Source organism: Oncorhynchus gorbuscha, linkage group LG23 (assembly GCF_021184085.1).
Source record: "Oncorhynchus gorbuscha isolate QuinsamMale2020 ecotype Even-year linkage group LG23, OgorEven_v1.0, whole genome shotgun sequence".
In the NCBI taxonomy this organism is placed as follows: Eukaryota; Metazoa; Chordata; class Actinopteri; order Salmoniformes; family Salmonidae; genus Oncorhynchus; species Oncorhynchus gorbuscha.
In genome coordinates this window covers 18,463,384-18,484,124 of record NC_060195.1, presented here as the reverse complement: position 1 = coordinate 18,484,124, position 20,741 = coordinate 18,463,384, and the positions used below count along the sequence as shown (strand labels likewise).

Sequence of the window (20,741 nt, the reverse complement as noted above, 5' to 3'; positions counted from 1 at the left end):
TATCGTCAGACTGGAAGCGCTGGGATAGAATGGCTCCCACGCCTACCTCTGAAGCGTCAACCTCGACAATGAATTGTCTAGTGACGTCAGGAGTAACAAGGATAGGAGCGGACGTAAAACGTTCTTTTAGAAGATCAAAAGCTCCCTGGGCGGAACCGGACCACTTAAAACACGTCTTGACAGAAGTAAGAGCTGTGAGAGGGGCAGCAACTTGACCGAAATTACGAATGAAACGCCGATAGAAATGAGCGAAACCTAAAAAGCGCTGCAACTCGACACGTGACCTTGGAACGGGCCAATCACTGACAGCTTGGACCTTAGCGGAATCCATCTGAATGCCTTCAGCAGAAATAACGGAACCGAGAAAAGTAACGGAGGAGACATGAAAAGAGCACTTCTCAGCCTTCACGTAGAGACAATTCTCTAAAAGGCGCTGTAGAACACGTCGAACGTGCTGAACATGAATCTCGAGTGACGGGGAAAAAATCAGGATATCGTCAAGATAGACAAAAACAAAGATGTTCAGCATGTCTCTCAGAACATCATTAACTAATGCCTGAAAAACAGCTGGCGCATTGGCGAGACCAAACGGCAGAACCCGGTACTCAAAATGCCCTAACGGAGTGTTAAACGCCGTTTTCCACTCGTCCCCCTCTCTGATGCGCACGAGATGGTAAGCGTTACGAAGGTCCAACTTAGTAAAGCACCTGGCTCCCTGCAGAATCTCGAAGGCTGATGACATAAGGGGAAGCGGATAACGATTCTTAACCGTTATGTCATTCAGCCCTCGATAATCCACGCAGGGGCGCAGAGTACCGTCCTTTTTCTTAACAAAAAGAACCCCGCCCCGGCCGGAGAGGAAGAAGGCACTATGGTACCGGCGTCAAGAGACACAGATAAATAATCCTCGAGAGCCTTACGTTCGGGAGCCGACAGAGAGTATAGTCTACCCCGAGGAGGAGTGGTCCCCGGAAGGAGATCAATACTACAATCATACGACCGGTGAGGAGGAAGGGAGTTGGCTCGGGAACGACTGAAGACCGTGCGCAGATCATGATATTCCTCCGGCACTCCTGTCAAATCGCCAGGTTCCTCCTGAGAAGTGGGGACAGAAGAAATGGGAGGGATGGCAGACATTAAACACTTCACATGACAAGAAACGTTCCAGGATAGGATAGAATTACTAGACCAATTAATAGAAGGATTATGACATACTAGCCAGGGATGACCCAAAACAACAGGTGTAAAAGGTGAACGAAAAATCAAAAAAGAAATAGTCTCACTGTGGTTACCAGATACTGTGAGAGTTAAAGGTAGTGTCTCAAATCTGATACTGGGAAGATGACTACCATCTAAGGCAAACATGGGCGTAGGCTTGTCTAACTGTCTGAAAGGAATGTCATGTTTCCGAGCCCATGCTTCGTCCATGAAACAACCCTCAGCCCCAGAGTCAATCAAGGCACTGCATGTAGCACCCGAACCGGTCCAGCGTAGATGGACCGACATAGTAGTACAGGATCTAGATGAAGAGACCTGAGTAGTAGCGCTCACCAGTAGCCCTCCGCTTACTGATGAGCTCTGGCCTTTACTGGACATGAATTGACAAAATGTCCATCAAATCCGCAATAGAGGCACAGGCGGTTGGTGATCCTCCGTTCCCTCTCCTTAGTCGAGATGCGAATACCTCCCAGCTGCATGGGCTCAGTCTCTGAGCCAGAGGAGGGAGATGGTTGCGATGCGGAGCAGGGAAACACCGTTGACGCGAGCTCTCTTCCACGAGCTTGGTGACGAAGATCTACCCGTCGTTCTATGCGGATGGCGAGAGCAATCAAAGAGTCCACACTGGAAGGAACCTCCCGAGAGAGAATCTCATCTTTGACCACTGCGTGGAGTCCCTCCAGAAAACGAGCGAGCAGCGCCGGCTCGTTCCAGTCACTAGAGGCAGCAAGAGTGCGAAACTCTATAGAGTAATCCGTTATGGATCGATCACCTTGGCATAGGGAAGCCAGGGCCCTAGAAGCCTCCCTACCAAAAACTGAACGGTCAAAAACCCGAATCATCTCCTCTTTAAAGTTCTGGTAATTGTTTGAACAATCAGCCCTTGTCTCCCAGATAGCTGTGCCCCACTCTTGAGCCCGGCCAGTAAGGAGTGAAATGACGTAAGCAACCCGAGCTCTCTCGCTAGAGTATGTGTTGGGTTGGAGAGAGAACACAATATCACACTGGGTGAGAAAGGAGCGGCACTCCGTGGGCTGCCCGGAGTAGCAAGGTGGGTTATTAACCCTAGGTTCCGGAGGCTCGGCAGGCCAGGAAGTAACAGGTGGCACGAGACGAAGACTCTGGAACTGTCCAGAGAGGTCGGAAACCTGAGCGGCCAGGTTCTCCACGGCATGGCGAGCAGCAGACAATTCCTGCTCGTGTCTGCCGAGCATGGCTCCTTGGATCTCGACGGCAGTGTTACGAGCGTCTGTAGTCGCTGGGTCCATTCTTTGGTCGGATCCTTCTGTTATGCAGGTGAATGAGGACCCAAAAGCGACTTGGCGAAAACAGAGTCTTTAATCCAGTAAAGTAAATCTACAATCATAAGGCATAATTCCACTCGTAATGACGAGAACAGACTGGAGACTCGATCAAGAACTGCAGGTTGCCTCGGGAAGGCACTTGAACGTAGCAGACTCAGACACCTGCTAATCCACGCAGCATCTGAGGGAAACACGACACGACAGGGCGATACACAGACACAGCACGGTGAACAATAGACAAGGATCCGACAGGGCAGAAACGGAAAACAAGGGGAGAAATAGGGACTCTAATCAGGGAAAAAGATAGGGAACAGGTGTGGGAAGACTAAATGATTGATTAGGGGAATAGGAACAGCTGGGAGCAGGAACGGAACGATAGAGAGAAGAGAGAGAGGAAGGGAGAGAGAAAAAGGGGAACGAACCTAAAAAGACCAGCAGGGGGAAAATGAACAGAGGGAAAAGCAAAATGACAAGACAATCTAAGACAAAACATGACAGTGATACTAAGAAAATACAGTATGGTGCCTTTTCTCCCCTTCTCTTCTCCTCTTCTCTCCTTCCCTCCTTTCCTTCTCTATGTATTTTAGCCCTACTCCCTCCCTATATCTCGTTCTGTCAGGTTGCCTGTATCTCTTGCTCTCGCTCTCTAAACGGATTCTCTAAATGGCTGCTGTGTGTCACTGTTTTAAAAAGCTAGTCACATCCCTCTCTCTCGCTTTTACACCCTCTTATTCTCTTTAGCTCTCTCCTGGTTTTCCTCTTCCCTTTCTCTTTTCATCCATCTCTCTCCCTTCATCCCTCTCTGTATGAATGGACACCCTTGGCTGATCTCTCCGGTCATGGCCTCATGGCCTCTGCAGTCTGTCAGGCCTCACTGTGTCTGTGTGTGTAATGTCATACAGTCAGGTCAGAGCAGTCAGCGAAACACAGTGAGCAATGTGAACTGTTCAATTCTGTATTACATCACCAGATATTGTGTAGTTGTGACACTCATACGTGAAGTGGTAGGGTGGTTATACAGCACAGTCATTCAGTGAGAGGTTCAATCTGCATAGCAAACCATGCTCTGTGGTTTTACACTCCCCGTCACATTTACCACCCACTTCTATTTACTATAAAACACGGCTGCGTTCCTGTAAACACACACGCACACACACACATTCCCGTCAGTGGACGTGGATTCAGGCTTTAGTGAGTTTAAACCTTGCTCAGGCTAACAGTCATTTCTGCCTCCAAATTACATTCCAATGGGTTCATAAATCTGCCCCCTCCCTCCCTCCCTCCCTCCCCGCTCTGGCATTCCCTCACTCTCTCTGTCTACTCTATCTCTCTCATTCCCCCATCACCCACTCTTCCTCAGTCTTTCCAGCTCTCCCTCAGTAAATTAGAAATAGGAGGGAAGTGTGTGTGTGTGTGTGGGGGGGGGGGGTTACGTGAGTTGTTGGTTAAACAGTTTCAACACACACACACACTAGTAGAGAAGAGACATGCAGACAAACCATTTAAAAAAATGCTCACCTCAGCACATGTACATCATTTGCATTCTTCTACACACCACACACACTGGTTATAATGAATGTTTGTTGCACAGCACACATTGGCGCTCTAATCAAACCTATTGAGAATGTTTTTCTACTCATTGGTGGTAGATAGAATTGTTCTCTGGAGAATCCTCAATATTGAGCCCAATATTACCAGAACGCACACCAGAGTACGAGATATTTCCTATAGTGCTGCTCTGTGAGTGTTCTGGTAATATAGTGGGCCATAAAATATTACCAAAATACACCTAGTCTATCTGTGTTACTGCTGTAGAAGACCTAGGCCATCTGTGTTACTGCTGTAGAAGACCCAGTCCATCTGTGTTACTGCTATAGAAGACCCAGTCCATCTGTGTTACTGCTGTAGAAGACCCAGTCCATCTGTGTTACTGCTGTAGAAGACCTAGTCCATCTGTGTTTCTGCTGTAGAAGACCCAGTCCATCTGTGTTACTGCTATAGAAGACCCAGTCCATCTGTGTTACTGCTGTAGAAGACCCAGTCCATCTGTGTTACTGCTGTAGAAGACCTAGTCCATCTGTGTTACTGCTGTAGAAGACACAGTCCATCTGTGTTACTGCTGTAGAAGACCCAGTCCATCTGTGTTACTGCCGTAGAAGACCCAGTCCATCTGTGTTACTGCTGTAGAAGACCCAGTCCATCTGTGTTACTGCTGTAGAAGACCCAGTCCATCTGTGTTACTGCTATAGAAGACCCAGTCCATCTCCAGTAGTGCAGTGTAACTGCTGTTCTAAGTGTTATTGTGGTCAGAACATTAGAGCTGTCAGCCAATGAGACACAGAGGAACCATTTTATTTTATATTATATTCTATTCCACAGCTACCACTACAGTGTGAGCTAGCCAGGGCGGAACATAGGCTGTGTCAGCATGGGGAGTGAGGAGCACAGAAACACAACCATCTCTCCTCACCACACTACAGTACACTACACTACAGTGCATTACACCTCACCACACCACAGTACACTACACTACAGTAAACTACACTACAGTACGCTACACTACACACACAGACTACCTCACCACACATACACAACAGCTCTACACTTGTACACACAGGGTCTGGACTCTGTAACATTCCCTTTCTAGTCCTTTCAGTCTAGTGTGTTTCAATTCTGGTCCTTGGGGTGTGCAGGATTTTGTTCCAGACCATTACTAACATAACTGATTCAACAAAGTCTTGTTGTGTAGTTGAATAACTCTATTGGATGTGTTAACACAGAGTTGGAATGAAAGCCTGCAGTCCCTGTGGATCCTCATTTCTAGGGCTGAAGAACAGTGCTTTACTCCTAGACTCTTAACCTTGCCAAACATAACTGTCGAGTTACTGAAGCTGGAGTGTCTATCCTTTGAAGATTAACTTGAGCATGGTTAGACTTGAGCATTCGTATTAAGCAAACACATTATTATGGTTCTTCTGGAACCTTCTCTGCTGTTATACAGTTGACTCATAGATAAAGTAGTGAATGGTTGTGTCCCAAATGGCACCCTATTCCCTACATAATGTAGGGCACTACTTTTGACCAGAGCCTTGGGTGTGTGTGTGTGTGTGTGTGTGTGTGTGTGTGTGTGTGTGTGTGTGTGTGTGTGTGTGTGTGTGTGTGTGTGTGTGTGTGTGTGTGTGTGTGTGTGTGTGTGTGTGTGTGTGTGTGTGTGTGTGTGTGTGTGTGTGTCCTAGCTAACTGCCGTCTCTGTTCTCCCCACAGGGGGGCACTACGTCAGACTAGTCAGGCTGTGCCGCTGGGGCAAGTACCACTGAGACAGAGGGACGACATCGCTCCTTCCACCAACAAGCTGAAGAACTGAGGCTGACAAATCCACAGACAACACACAAACATTCTCACACGACACACACACAAGTAACAATGATCTCACACACATGTGGCCCGCAGCAGAAATTGAGCAGTTCACACTGGCCAATTATCAAGCAATATCAACTTTAGACGCTAATCCCCAAAAATTTGAGGAGAGAAAAAGTGTCTGGGTGGATAGCGAGCAGTGTCACTATAGGCTTTAATAAGAGATTATTCATTATAATCCTCAAAGTGAAGGATAACAAGTGGCCCAGACTCCTGTGACCTCCCATCCCACCACCACCTCCTTGTCCTCCTCCTCCTCTAGCACCTCCTCCTCCTCCACCTCTTCCTCCTCCTCCACCTCCTCCACAGTCTCTAACCTCTTCTAATCTCTGAGGTGTGTAACGTTCTCTGTTCCCCCCAGCTGGTTCAATCTATACAGACACACACAGACTGACTGGATGACCATCTGGACATATGTAAATCAACATGAAGACAACATAAACCAACCAGCAGAGAGGCCTTGAAGACTGACTCTCCTGGATACTGACTGAGCTGCCAGATGCTACTCTGGATGGGGCTGGAGACTGTAGGCTGTTAGGCTAGCTAGGCCATGCTGCTCCCTGTGCCTTCCTCCTCTCCCATGCTGCTTCCCTGGAAACCTATAGGCTGCAAACATCATCATCGTCATCTTCATCGTCATCTTGATCGCTCACCAATGCCACAGGAAGTACCGTGGCTCAGAGGGAACTGACTGAACCTCTGAACTACTACGGACAGAGTGGACTGGAACTGTCATCACACACACACACGTACGCACGCGCACACACACTGACTTGTCACACACACACGAACAGCCCCTTCAGCTGTGGAACAGACAGAAGAAGACAGAAGGCAAAGAGAGACTCAGCACTGAGAGGGTAAGTTAAACAGGTTTCTCAAACATCATCTTTAGAGATTAGAGGTTCAACATGTTGCTCTGAAATATCTAAAAACATAACCTGCCATATAATTTCTCTATATTCTACTGAGAAATACAGATCGTTTGTGTCATTTCAAAAAATGTTTTGAAATGCTTAGAGCGATGCCTCAGAGAAAACAGCAGTGAGTGAGGTAGTAAGAATAGGATCCAAATTAACTGACAGAAATGAAAACAAACTCACTAGGGAGGAGAGGAGAGGGCAATTGGAGGAGGAGAGAGCTGGGATCTGATTGATCCAATCTGATTGATCCAATCTAAGTGTGAAGGAATGGAGTGAGTGAATAAAGAAACAAAAGGCTGAGGAGCTGTACAGATTAAATAGATTAATCCAAGGAGAGAGGTAGAGATCGAGAGAGAGAGGGGGGTGGAAAGAGATGGAGAGTGAGAGAGAGGGGGGGTGGAGAGAGAGGTATGGCAGAAATAACTACATGGACAGTTATGTACACAAACACAAGAGTGAGGAAGAGTTGATATGAAAGATGGAGTGAAGGTAGAGAGATGAGCGCAGGAAGAGAGACGCTCAGATAGAGAGATGAGCTCAGGAAGAGAGATGCTCAGATAGAGAGATGAGCTCAGGAAGAGAGATGCTCAGATAGAGAGATGAGCTCAGGAAGAGAGATGGCTCAAATAGAGAGATGAGCTCAGGAAGAAAGATGCTCAGATAGAGAGATTAGCTCAGGAAGAAAGATGCTCAGATAGAGAGATGAGCTCAGGAAGAGAGATGCTCAGATAGAGAGATGAGCTCAGGAAGAAAGATGCTCAGATAGAGAGATGAGCTCAGGAAGAAAGATGCTCAGATAGAGAGATGAGCTCAGGAAGAGAGATGCTCAGATAGAGAGATGAGCTCAGGAAGAGAGATGCTCAGATAGAGAGATGAGCTCAGGAAGAGAGACGCTCAGATAGAGAGATGAGCTCAGGAAGAGAGATGAGCTCAGGAAGAGAGATGAGCTCAGGAAGAGAGACGCTCAGATAGAGAGATGAGCTCAGGAAGATAGATGCTCAGATAGAGAGATGAGCTCAGGAAGAGAGATGAGCTCAGGAAGAGAGATGCTCAGATAGAGAGATGAGCTCAGGAAGAGAGATGCTCAGATAGAGAGATGAGCTCAGGAAGAGAGATGCTCAGATAGAGAGATGAGCTCAGGAAGAGAGACGCTCAGATAGAGAGATGAGCTCAGTAAGAGAGATGAGCTCAGGAAGAGAGATGCTCAGATAGAGAGATGAGCTCAGGAAGAGAGACGCTCAGATAGAGAGATGAGCTCAGGAAGAGAGATGAGCTCAGGAAGAGAGATGCTCAGATAGAGAGATGAGCTCAGGAAGAGAGATGAGCTCAGGAAGAGAGATGCTCAGATAGAAAGATGAGCTCAGGAAGAGAGATGCTCAGATAGAGAGATGAGCTCAGGAAGAGAGATGCTCAGATAGAGAGATGAGCTCAGGAAGAGAGATGCTCAGATAGAGAGATGAGCCAAGGAAGAGAGATGCTCAGATAGAGAGATGAGCTCAGGAAGAGAGATGAGCTCAGGAAGAGAGATGCTCAGATAGAAAGATGAGCTCAGGAAGAGAGATGCTCAGATAGAAAGATGAGCTCAGGAAGAGAGATGAGCTCAGGAAGAGAGATGCTCAGATAGAGAGATGAGCCAAGGAAGAGAGATGCTCAGATAGAAAGATGAGCTCAGGAAGAGAGATGCTCAGATAGAGAGATGAGCTCAGGAAGAGAGATGCTCAGATAGAGAGATGAGCTCAGGAAGAGAGATGCTCAGATAGAGAGATGAGCCAAGGAAGAGAGATGCTCAGATAGAAAGATGAGCTCAGGAAGAGAGATGCTCAGATAGAGAGATGAGCTCAGGAAGAGAGATGCTCAGATAGAGAGATGAGCTCAGGAAGAGAGATGCTCAGATAGAGAGATGAGCCAAGGAAGAGAGATGCTCAGATAGAGAGATGAGCTCAGGAAGAGAGATGAGCTCAGGAAGAGAGATGCTCAGATAGAAAGATGAGCTCAGGAAGAGAGATGATCAGATAGAAAGATGAGCTCAGGAAGAGAGATGAGCTCAGGAAGAGAGATGCTCAGATAGAGAGATGAGCCAAGGAAGAGAGATGCTCAGATAGAAAGATGAGCTCAGGAAGAGAGATGCTCAGATAGAGAGATGAGCTCAGGAAGAGAGATGCTCAGATAGAGAGATGAGCTCAGGAAGAGAGATGCTCAGATAGAGAGATGAGCCAAGGAAGAGAGATGCTCAGATAGAAAGATGAGCTCAGGAAGAGAGATGCTCAGATAGAGAGATGAGCTCAGGAAGAGAGATGCTCAGATAGAGAGATGAGCTCAGGAAGAGAGATGCTCAGATAGAGAGATGAGCCAAGGAAGAGAGATGCTCAGATAGAAAGATGAGCTCAGGAAGAGAGATGCTCAGATAGAGAGATGAGCTCAGGAAGAGAGATGCTCAGATAGAGAGATGAGCTCAGGAAGAGAGATGCTCAGATAGAGAGATGAGCCAAGGAAGAGAGATGCTCAGATAGAGAGATGAGCTCAGGAAGAGAGATGAGCTCAGGAAGAGAGATGCTCAGATAGAAAGATGAGCTCAGGAAGAGAGATGCTCAGATAGAAAGATGAGCTCAGGAAGAGAGATGAGCTCAGGAAGAGAGATGCTCAGATAGAGAGATGAGCCAAGGAAGAGAGATGCTCAGATAGAAAGATGAGCTCAGGAAGAGAGATGCTCAGATAGAGAGATGAGCTCAGGAAGAGAGATGCTCAGATAGAGAGATGAGCTCAGGAAGAGAGATGCTCAGATAGAGAGATGAGCCAAGGAAGAGAGATGCTCAGATAGAAAGATGAGCTCAGGAAGAGAGATGCTCAGATAGAGAGATGAGCTCAGGAAGAGAGATGAGCTCAGGAAGAGAGATGAGCTCAGGAAGAGAGATGAGCCAAGGAAGAGAGATGCTCAGATAGAAAGATGAGCTCAGGAAGAGAGATGCTCAGATAGAGAGATGAGCTCAGGAAGAGAGATGAGCTCAGGAAGAGAGATGAGCTCAGGAAGAGAGAAGGCTCAGGGAAAAGATAAGGAAGAACGAAAAATGTAAAATCATTGAGAGGAAATGTGTAAAGGCGAGTCTGGCGCTGAGACACACACCTTATCCAAAAGGTATGATCATGAAAGGAAGAAGGTGGATGTCGCAGAAAGGTACATCCTATTTGATATTCATAGTGGGGACTCGCCCCCCAAAAAATATCCTCCACCTTGACACTCTCCCTTATGTTCCTCTCTCTCACTCACTCGCTCACTCTTTCTATCTGTCCCTGTTGGGTGAACACTGGCATAGGCAGTCCTTAGAAGTCATCTGTTTTGGGTTAAAAATAGATCCACTCTGAAACACATCAAGATCCAGTCTTTATTCAGGATAGAACTTTATCCATCATTATCATAATCCAGCCAAAACTCCACCACAAGGCCCTGAGACGGGACGTCCATATGAAGACATCACCAGATACACAGCAGTAGTACATCATTGTTAATGATGGTCCTTTTAAAACCAATTTGACTCTTTATCTCACAACCCATTGCCAGAGTCAGCCTCATCTTCTTCTCTCAGTCTGTCCATCTCTTGTTTGCTTTGCATGTATTTTGACTGGAGCCGAGGGGCAATTTTGCATGTTGTCCTGAGAGTGAGAACACACAAACACACAATTTAACAAAAGGAAAATCTTGCCTGCAGAGCATTTGTTTGTCAAATGTACTGTCAAATCATGTCAAGCATTTCAGAGGATAGGAGATCACATGTCCAAGTCTGAAACCCCTAGAATATACTGCACTGTATAATCACATTTCTTGGTGTCATATAAATAGTATACTCTAAAACGCCACTGACATTCCTTTTTGTTTATCTGAATTGTAAATTGATGGCGCTCTCAAACATTCAACACCAACGGACAAGCAGAGAAATGTAAACCGAGGAATGTATAAATGTAAAAAAAATAATGTTTTTAATGGATATGTAAAACACAAACTTCAATATTTATTGGGAATTCGGAAGATCTTCACTGAATAATGTATACCACATTTGGAGAACAATAACCACAGACACACAGACACACTGAGAGACAGACACACAGACACACAGACACACTGAGAGACAGCATGCATAATACAGTACATGTCAGTTTGTGGTGAGTGAATGTTTGTGGTTTTTCCAAATCCCAAGTCACAGTTACGTTGCCTCTCAGACTTCAATAACGAACTACAGACTGTATTCGAATCAATTGTGGATTTATTCAAATTTATCCAAGGGGGGTAATTTCTGACTGGGGTTACCAACAGTGCATTTAGAGAAAGATGTTTTACAGAATATCAACATCACCGATATTACCTAGTCTAATCTGATCCCCCCCCCCCCCCCAATGTTTCTCTCTCATCATTAGAATTGAATTCTTCAAACTCTAAACTGTTGTGTGTGTGGGGGGGGGGTTCTAATCTGACATATGGATTTTTCTTTTAGAAGGTGGATCATTTAGCCATTTGAGGACTCCTTAAGGTATCAAAAAATATATGCAAAAATAATTGTATCAAATATTGAGTTTGGCCTTTACTACTATAGCTAAGAGAAACATATTGAATAACAACACATTCATAAATGGCAAAAAGTGCTTGTCCTATATCTAGAAAATATCATATTTTTACACATATATAGACCCTTTTTGGGTAGGCACAAAACTACCGATACCAGACAAGTTCCGTGACACTTGTGGAGATTGTAAAGCAAAACGCATATCATCATCATGTTCGTGAGTCTCCCCTTTCAATAGAGTGGTCATAATAGTTTGTCAAACCGTTTAGACCGATCCGGAAGTGTCATGGTCTGACAAACACCCTTCTAGCTCTGCCACCTTTCACCGCAGATGGGTGGTCTCATGGTCTGACAAACACCCTTCTAGCTTAGCCACCTTTCACCGCAGATGGGTGGTCTCATGGTCTGACAAACCCCGCTCTAGCTTAGCCACCTTTCACCGCAGATGGGTGGTCTCATGGTCTGACAAACACCGCTCTAGCTTAGCCACCTTTCACCGCAGATGGGTGGTCTCATGGTCTGACAAACACCGTTCTAGCTTAGCCACCTTTCACCGCAGATGGGAGGTCTCATGGTCTGACAAACACCGCTCTAGCTTAGCCACCTTTCACCGCAGATGGGTGGTCTCATGGTCTGACAAACACCGCTCTAGCTCTGCCACCTTTCACCGCAGATGGGTGGTCTCATGGTCTGACAAACACCGTTCTAGCTCTGCCACCTTTCACCACAGATGGGCTCTGCCACTTTTCACCGCAGATGGGCAGTCTCATGGTCTGACAAACACCGCTCTAGCTCTGCCACCTTTCACCGCAGATGTGGAAGTGTGATATCGGCGGATGCGGTAGATTGAGACACATGCAATGCAAAAAACAGACATCTCTTGCTTAAACTGACGTATTTTGATGGGAATTGTATTAGCAGGTAAAAAAATCTAAAATCCTTTCACTCATTCGTTAAACTTTCTCCAATCTCTTTGTGTTCCTCTCACACTCTTCACTTCCCTTCAATGTCGGTCCCTCACCCACTGTGTAGACCATGTATCTGATGTATGTCCTGTCATACTATTTCTGTCCAGAAAGCATCAGATACATGTAGAGGGGCGTGGTTTCGCTCGGTCGGATGCTTTCTCCGGTGATATACAGTCGTTTAAGCAGAGGGGAAGAGGCGAAGTGAGAGGGCTCACTCTCACCAAAAGCTGTCCAGCATAAACCCAATGCGTTTCTATGGGAATAATAGGCAGACAAAAGCTTGTTGCCTGCCTTCCCATCTTTGCGACAAAGACTCCAATTGTTAGGGCAGAGACATGAGCATCTCGTCATTATACAGATCTTTGGTTTCAGCCTCTTGCGAATTGGAAAGGAAAGTTGGCAGAATTGCTCTAAAGTAAATAGATGTTTCGCCAAAATTATATAATTACTCCTTTCTAAATGAAATCATTCAAAATACTCCACCAGGAAGCACGACTTAGCCACAGAGGATCATTAGCTTCTATCATTTTTTTTGCTGCAGATTGTTTCAAATCAGACGTGTGGGAAGCCTGTCATTTGGGTATTGCGCGTGGCTGATTGAGTTGCTGCTGTCAGTGAAAAGCGTCTAAAATATGTGTGAAAACGCAACTCAAATCCCCGCGAAGGGAAAGGGGTATGGACTGTAGGCGTAAGTAAGGATGACAAAAGGCAGAATGTGGTACCGTTTACAAGGACTTTATTCCTTTACACGGTAATATGGGGAGCAGGGTCTGGATGGAACCAAAGTAAATATCAAAGCCCCAGCTCCTATTTAACCTGCCTAACCACTACTTACCTAATTTAGCACCACCTGGTGCCCTAACCAAAATACAGGGGGTGGTCCGCCCAGGTCTTACCTCGTGTGCCTAGACAGTGAATATACTACGGGTATATGTATGCCCGCGGGCCTCTTGCCTAAGCACTCCCTAGGTGCCTTCCCCTTCCCCCCTGGGAACAAATGACACAGAATATTAAGCAATCCACTTCACAATAAAACTGAGAAAAAACTAACTCAGGCCATTAAAGAAGCTCTGACAAAGCAACAAACACAGAACATACCAAAGCTGCTACCAACAACAACTAACATAGTACATACCAACAACCAACATGCTATACCCCTCAGCCATCAACATGCTATACCCCTCAGCCATCAACATGCTATACCCCTCAGCCATCAACATGCTATACCCCTCAGCCATCAACATGCTATACCCCAGCCATCAGCCATCAACATGCTATACCCAACATCAGCCATCAACATGCTATACCCCTCAGCCATCAACATGCTATACCCCTCAGCCATCAACAACATGCTATACCCCTCAGCCATCAACATGCTATACCCCTCAGCCATCAACATGCTATACCCCTCAGCCATCAACATGCTATACCCCTCAGCCATCAACATGCTATACCCCTCAGCCATCAACATGCTATACCCCTCAGCCATCAACATGCTATACCTCTCAGCCATCAACATGCTATACCTCTCAGCCATCAACATGCTATACCTCTCAGCCATCAACATGCTATACCTCTCAGCCATCAACATGCTATACCTCTCAGCCATCAACATGCTATACCTCTCAGCCATCAACATGCTATACCTCTCAGCCATCAACATGCTATACCTCTCAGCCATCAACATGCTATACCTCTCAGCCATCAACATGCTATACCTCTCAGCCATCAACATGCTATACCCCTCAGCCATCAACATGCTATACCCTCAGCCTCTCAGCCATCAACATGCTATACCCCTCAGCCATCAACATGCTATACCCCTCAGCCATCAACATGCTATACCTCTCAGCCATCAACATGCTATACCTCTCAGCCATCAACATGCTATACCCCTCAGCCATCAACATGCTATACCCCTCAGCCATAAACATGCTATACCCCTCAGCCATCAACATGCTATACCTCTCAGCCATCAACATGCTATACCCCTCAGCCATAAACATGCTATACCCCTCAGCCATCAACATGCTATACCTCTCAGCCATCAACATGCTATACCTCTCAGCCATCAACATGCTATACCCCTCAGCCATAAACATGCTATACCCCTCAGCCATCAACATGCTATACCTCTCAGCCATCAACATGCTATACCCCTCAGCCATCAACATGCTATACCCCTCAGCCATCAACATGCTATACCTCTCAGCCATCAACATGCTATACCCCTCAGCCATCAACATGCTATACCCCTCAGCCATCAACATGCTATACCTCTCAGCCATCAACATGCTATACCCCTCAGCCATAAACATGCTATACCCCTCAGCCATCAACATGCTATACCTCTCAGCCATCAACATGCTATACCCCTCAGCCATAAACATGCTATACCCCTCAGCCATCAACATGCTATACCCCTCAGCCATCAACATGCTATACCCCTCAGCCATCAACATGCTATACCCCTCATCCATCAACATGCTATACCCCTCAGCCATAAACATGCTATACCCCTCATCCATCAACATGCTATACCACTCAGCCATCAACATGCTATACCCCTCATCCATCAACATGCTACACCACTCAGCCATCAACATGCTATACCCCTCAACCATAAACATGCTATACCCCTCATCCATCAACATGCTATACCACTCAGCCATCAACATGCTATAACCCTCATCCATCAACATGCTATACCCCTCAGCCATCAACATGCTATACCCCTCAGCCATCAACATGCTATACCCCTCAGACATCAACCTCCTCTCTCAGCAATGATCTATATCAGAATCAATCTCTCTGCTATCTCTTCCCAGCAATGATCTCTCTTCTGAACAGAACACTGGCTTTTATATAGCTTCAGAAGGAATGGGTAATTGGAGACAGCTGCGTCTTGACGAGGGGGTGGGGCCAGCTCTCCAATTAGCCATGGAGTCGACCAATCAGCTGCTTGAGGAGAATTCAGGAAACCGTCTCCTGAAACACACACTCAAATACACAAGCTATAACACAGAAACTGGGGAACGTAACATGTAGCAAACATTTCTAAAAAACTGATTTTGCTTTGTCATTATGGGGTATTGTGCCTATATTGATGAGGGAAAAAAAACATTTAAACTATTTTAGAATAACGCTGTAACGTAACGAAAGGGGTCTGAATACTTTCCGAATGTACTGTATTACACTTAGTTGATGATGGAAGTTATCGGCCTACTGCTGCATTGGCCTATAGGCTATCTCTGAGTTCTATGCTCGCCAATGGACTACAGTGTATCAATGTGTCCATGTGGCAGGGGCTAGTGCTCTCGCCATAGTCACATTTTTACTGTAGATTTGTATCATTTTACTTCAGATTTTTATGATTAACCACGTGACATCGATTTTGAGAAACAAACAAATTTACCTGTTCCACGAAAATTTGCATATATATATATTTATAACTGGCACGCAGATCGGTAGAAATGCTAGGATAAATTGTAAACTTCCCCAAACTTGAAGCTCATGAGTTGCCTATGGTCTTTACTATTACACCAATTTAAAAAAAATGCATGTAAGTGCACAGATAGGAGGTCCAAAAATGGGCCCGCCTCTGGAAATTAAATGCCGGTCCAACAGATTCGTTCTGGCGCCGGGTCTGCCCATATTATCCTGACAGCTTCTGGTTGGTAGGAGTGACCCATATTATCCTGACAGCTTCTGGTTGGTAGGAGTGACCCATATTATCCTGACAGCTTCTGGCTGGTAGGAGTGACCCATATTATCCTGACAGCTTCTGGCTGGTAGGAGTGACCCATATTATCCTGACAACTTCTGGTTGGTAGGAGTGACCCATATTATCCTGACAGCTTCTGGTTGGTAGGAGTGACCCATATTATCCTGACAGCTTCTGGTTGGTAGGAGTGACCCATATTATCCTGACAGCTTCTGGTTGGTAGGAGTGACCCATATTATCCTGACAGCTTCTGGTTGGTAGGAGTGACCCATATTATCCTGACAGCTTCTGGTTGGTAGGAGTGACCCATATTATCCTGACAGCTTCTGGTTGGTAGGAGTGACCCATATTATCCTGACAGCTTCTGGTTGGTAGGAGTGACCCATATTATCCTGACAGCTTCTGGTTGGTAGGAGTGACCCATATTATCCTGACAGCTTCTGGTTGGTAGGAGTGACCCATATTATCCTGACAGCTTCTGGTTGGTAGGAGTGACCCATATTATCCTGACAGCTTCTGGTTGGTAGGAGTGACCCATATTATCCTGACAGCTTCTGGTTGCTAGGAGTGACCCATATTATCCTGACAGCTTCTGGTTGGTAGGAGTGACCCATATTATCCTGACAGCTTCTGGTTGGTAGGAGTGACCCATATTATCCTGACAGCTTCTGGTTGGTAGGAGTGACCCATATTATCCTGACAGCTTCTGGTTGGTAGGAGTGACCCATATTATCCTGACAGCTTCACTTAAGTTGGGCCCAGCGACTATTCATACACTATCTCAAGCACTTTCTTTGTCCAAAAAACATCACATCAGTAAAACTTGAAGAAGAAAACACATTTACACAACATAAGAATTTGAAGGACATTGGAATAGAAATGACCTGTAACTCTCATTCTTTCTCTTTCCTGAAGTACAATTACTTTCGAAACTCATGAACTCTCTCTCTCCCTTTCTCTCTCTCACACAGAGGCTGGGACTATGGCTGCCGAGAGTCTGGCAGAGCTCCGTGATTGGCTCTTCCTGCTCCTCCTGTGCCTGACTCTACTGGCTGAGATGCTGGAATTGGCGGCGGCAGCAGTTGCCATGGAGGAGGGCGAGGAAGACTTCCTGTGCCCGTTGGTGTGCCGGTGTGACGAAGGCTTTGTCTACTGTAACGACCGGAGCCTGAGCATGATCCCTCCTCTACCGTTAATGGCTACTGTTCTCTACTTACAGAGCAACCGGTTGGCCAACTCCGGCCTGCCTCCATCGTTAGAGCGCAGCAGTAGCATCCGTGTGGTCTACCTTTACGCCAACCAACTAGACGAGTTTCCTATACACCTGCCGCCGTCGCTACGGGAACTACACCTGCAGGACAACAACATTCGGACGTTGCCGCGCACGGTGTTGGCCAGGTTACCGTTGCTAGAGAGGCTACACCTGGACGACAACTCCATCTCCACAGTGAGCATTCAGGAGCGGGCCTTCTCCGGCACGCCACGGCTGAGGTTACTCTTCCTCTCCCGGAACCACCTGTCCAGCATCCCAGCCGGCCTCCCGGCTTCTTTAGAGGAGCTGAGGTTAGACGACAACCGCATCAACACCATCCCCACCCACGCCTTCCGGGGCCTGGCTTCACTGAGACGCCTGGTCCTGGACGGGAATCTCCTGGCCAACACCCGCATTGCCGACGACACCTTCTCCCGCCTGGCCAACCTCACGGAGCTGTCGCTGGTCCGCAATGCCCTGCAGGCCCCGCCCATCAACCTTCCCAGCACACACTTGCTAAGGCTGCACCTGCAGGACAACGGGCTGATCCACATGCCCCGGGGGACCCTGGACGGGATGAGGAGGCTGCAGAGGCTGGACCTGTCAGGTAAACAGCCGGGGATGGAATTTGGAGGGGTGGGAGGTAGTAGGGGGAAACGCAATGGAACAGAGTTTCCATTGTCCCATAATTTCCATAGCTAAAATCCTAAGATTTTACATTGCTGAGTTTCTGCACTGTAGACTAAAAGGCAGCCCGTGTATTGCAGAGTAACTGTAGTGAACTACTCCATTTCCATCCCTGCAGGGAACAACCTGACCACACTGCCCCGGGGGCTGCTGAGGGACACGGACGGCCTAGAGCTGTTGCTGCTCCGGGGGAACCCCTGGTACTGTGGCTGCAACCTGCTCTGGCTCCACGCCTGGCTGTATGGCCGAGGGGCAGCAGTGACAGTACGGGGCCTGACCTGCCACGGGCCGGAGGTGGTTCGAGGCCAGGCCCTCAGGGACCTCTCTGGGCTCATGGACCAGTGTGAAGGCCCACCAGGAGGGGTGAACACTGTCTCTAGTACTACCACCACCTCCCCCCCCAGCCAGGGCTCTATGTTTACCCTCAGGGCCATGCGGCCAGGCCTGGTGATGCCACCGGGAGGAGGAGAGGCGGGGGGGCAGGCCTCACACAACGCTCTAGAACTCACGTTGAAGCCCCTGTCTGCAGACAGCGTGCAGGTGACGTGGCTGTGCCCACAGCCAGCGCCCTCCTTCCGGCTGTCGTGGCTGAGGCTGGGCAGCAGCGCCGCTCTGGGTTCCATCACAGAGACGCTGGTCCCCGGGGAGAGACAGCAGTACCTACTAACCCAGCTCACGCCACGATCACACTACCTCGTCTGCCTGCTCCCCCTTCGCTCCACCTCCTCCCACTCTAGAGGGTCACAGAGAGGACAGCAGCAGGAAAAGGACACAACAGACCAGACCCCCGTCTGCGCTCAGATAGAGACGGGGGAGGCTCTGCGCCCCGAGGGGGGAGACGGGGGTGATGACTCAGACACAGAGATGGCAGCCCTCCCCCTGGCCGAGATCATTGGCGGAGCCACGGCCCTGGTCTCCCTCATACTCATCTTCGGCATCTTCTGCTGGTACGGCCAGCGCGCCGGGTATGTCTCCGGGGAAACAGACTCCTATGGGGTCCGAGGACAGCGCGGGGTTGGAATGGGGAAGCCATACGATGACTATGTGGAGTCGGGCACTAAGAAGGACACCTCCATCCTGGAGATCAGGAGCCCCGGCTTGGCCATGACGCCCATGATGACCCATCAGCCACTGCAACCCAAAGGAGGGGAAGATGTGACCTATGTGCACACCATCTTCCCCTCATCGCACGGTAACGGCACCTACCGGAGCAACCAGAGTCACAATGGCATCATCACCCAACTGGGTCACACGGCGGGCTACGGGACCAACCGGGGTTACCGGGAGCAAGGGATGATCCCGGATATAGACTACTCCTACACGTGATGACATCATCTAAGACACACTTCTCCCACCCCCACCGGTTGGACGCTGTCCTAAGGATACGGTTCTAGCAGGCGGTTGGTTGGTTGGTCTTCTTGGTTCCAAAGTATCCTCTGTGCCTCCTCAGTTCTGCTCTGAATCTTATTGGTCTGTTACTTAGCTGACTGGCTTGGGGTGTTGTGTCCCCAAAGGGCAACCAGACATACATGTTAGCTAGGTGACAGAAGTGCCAGTCAAGTCGTACCATGCTGGGTATTGACCCATGTTGACCCATGACTCATGTTTAAACGTTTTGAGGTCTTTACAGCTACTACACTCTTCCTTCTATTCCATAAAACCATGTTAGTAGTTTGAGGTGGAGGTTTAGGCCTAGGTAGATAATATAGGCAAATATATACCAGAAAGAAGCACTTGTGTAGATGGCTATACTACTAAATACGTCTGTTTACGCTGTGTAGACACACAGGTAAGGGTTTGATGGAACTAGTCATTAACAACCTACAAACAACAACTCATCATCACTGACTGACAAAACAAATATATGCTCCTATCTTAGAGACATGTGCCTATCAGAGAGAGAGAGAAATAGAGAGAGGGGGAGAGAGATATGGAGAGAGCTATATAGAGAGAGATATTTATAGAGAGAGAGAACTAGATATATATATAGAGAGAGGGAAATAGAGAGAGACAAAGAAAGAGAGATGGAAATATATATATATATATATATATATATATAGGGAGATTAGAAGCCTTGGTGTCAGGTTTGTAACTTCAAAAACAAATTAGAAATATCAGTTTTAGTAAAGGGACATAGTCTTAGAAATTCGTGTTTGCGCGCGCCGTAAAGACATTACGCACCTGCTAAAATTGGTTTCCTATTGAACATACTTCTTTCCCGAAATAAATATTATAGTTTGATGACATTTTAGGGTATCTAAGGAGTAAATAGAAATGTATTTTGACTTGTTGAGATAAAGTTTAGAGGTAGATTTTCAGATTCCTTTCTCTACAAGTTGAACAAGTGTGAGAGAGAAATACATAGAGAGAGAGAGAAATAGAGAGAGAGAAGAGAAATACAGAGAACGAGAGAGAAATAGAGAGAGAGAAGAGAAATACAGAGAAAGAGAGAGGGAGAGAGAGATGAAAATATTGTTCTAGCTGAGTGGAGCTGTTCTGATAACAGCAGATAAGGGGCTCCTACTGCAGCTGAGTGGAGGTGTTCTGATAACAGCAGATAAGGGGCTCCTACTGCAGCTGAGTGGAGGTGTTCTGATAACAGCAGATAAGGGGCTCCTACTGCAGCTGAGTGGAGGTGTTCTGATAACAGCAGATAAGGGGCTCCTACTGCAGCTGAGTGGAGGTGTTCTGATAACAG

General features: G+C 47.2%; 1 protein-coding gene across 2 annotated transcripts in view; it reads left to right on the top strand.

The window, feature by feature from the left end:
* Positions 1-20,358, top strand: part of LOC124010432 (leucine-rich repeat transmembrane protein FLRT1-like) — a 38,182-nt gene extending 17,824 nt beyond the window's left edge. For both annotated transcript variants that reach the window (XM_046322850.1, XM_046322849.1), the window contains exons 2-4: positions 5,787-6,796; positions 17,076-17,963; positions 18,162-20,358. In XM_046322850.1, coding sequence (XP_046178806.1) covers positions 17,087-17,963; positions 18,162-19,369 — 2,085 coding nt within the window. In that variant the 5' untranslated portion in view covers positions 5,787-6,796; positions 17,076-17,086 and the 3' untranslated portion in view covers positions 19,370-20,358. The remainder of the gene's footprint in view (positions 1-5,786; positions 6,797-17,075; positions 17,964-18,161) is intronic.
* Positions 20,359-20,741: the final 383 nt, after the last annotated feature.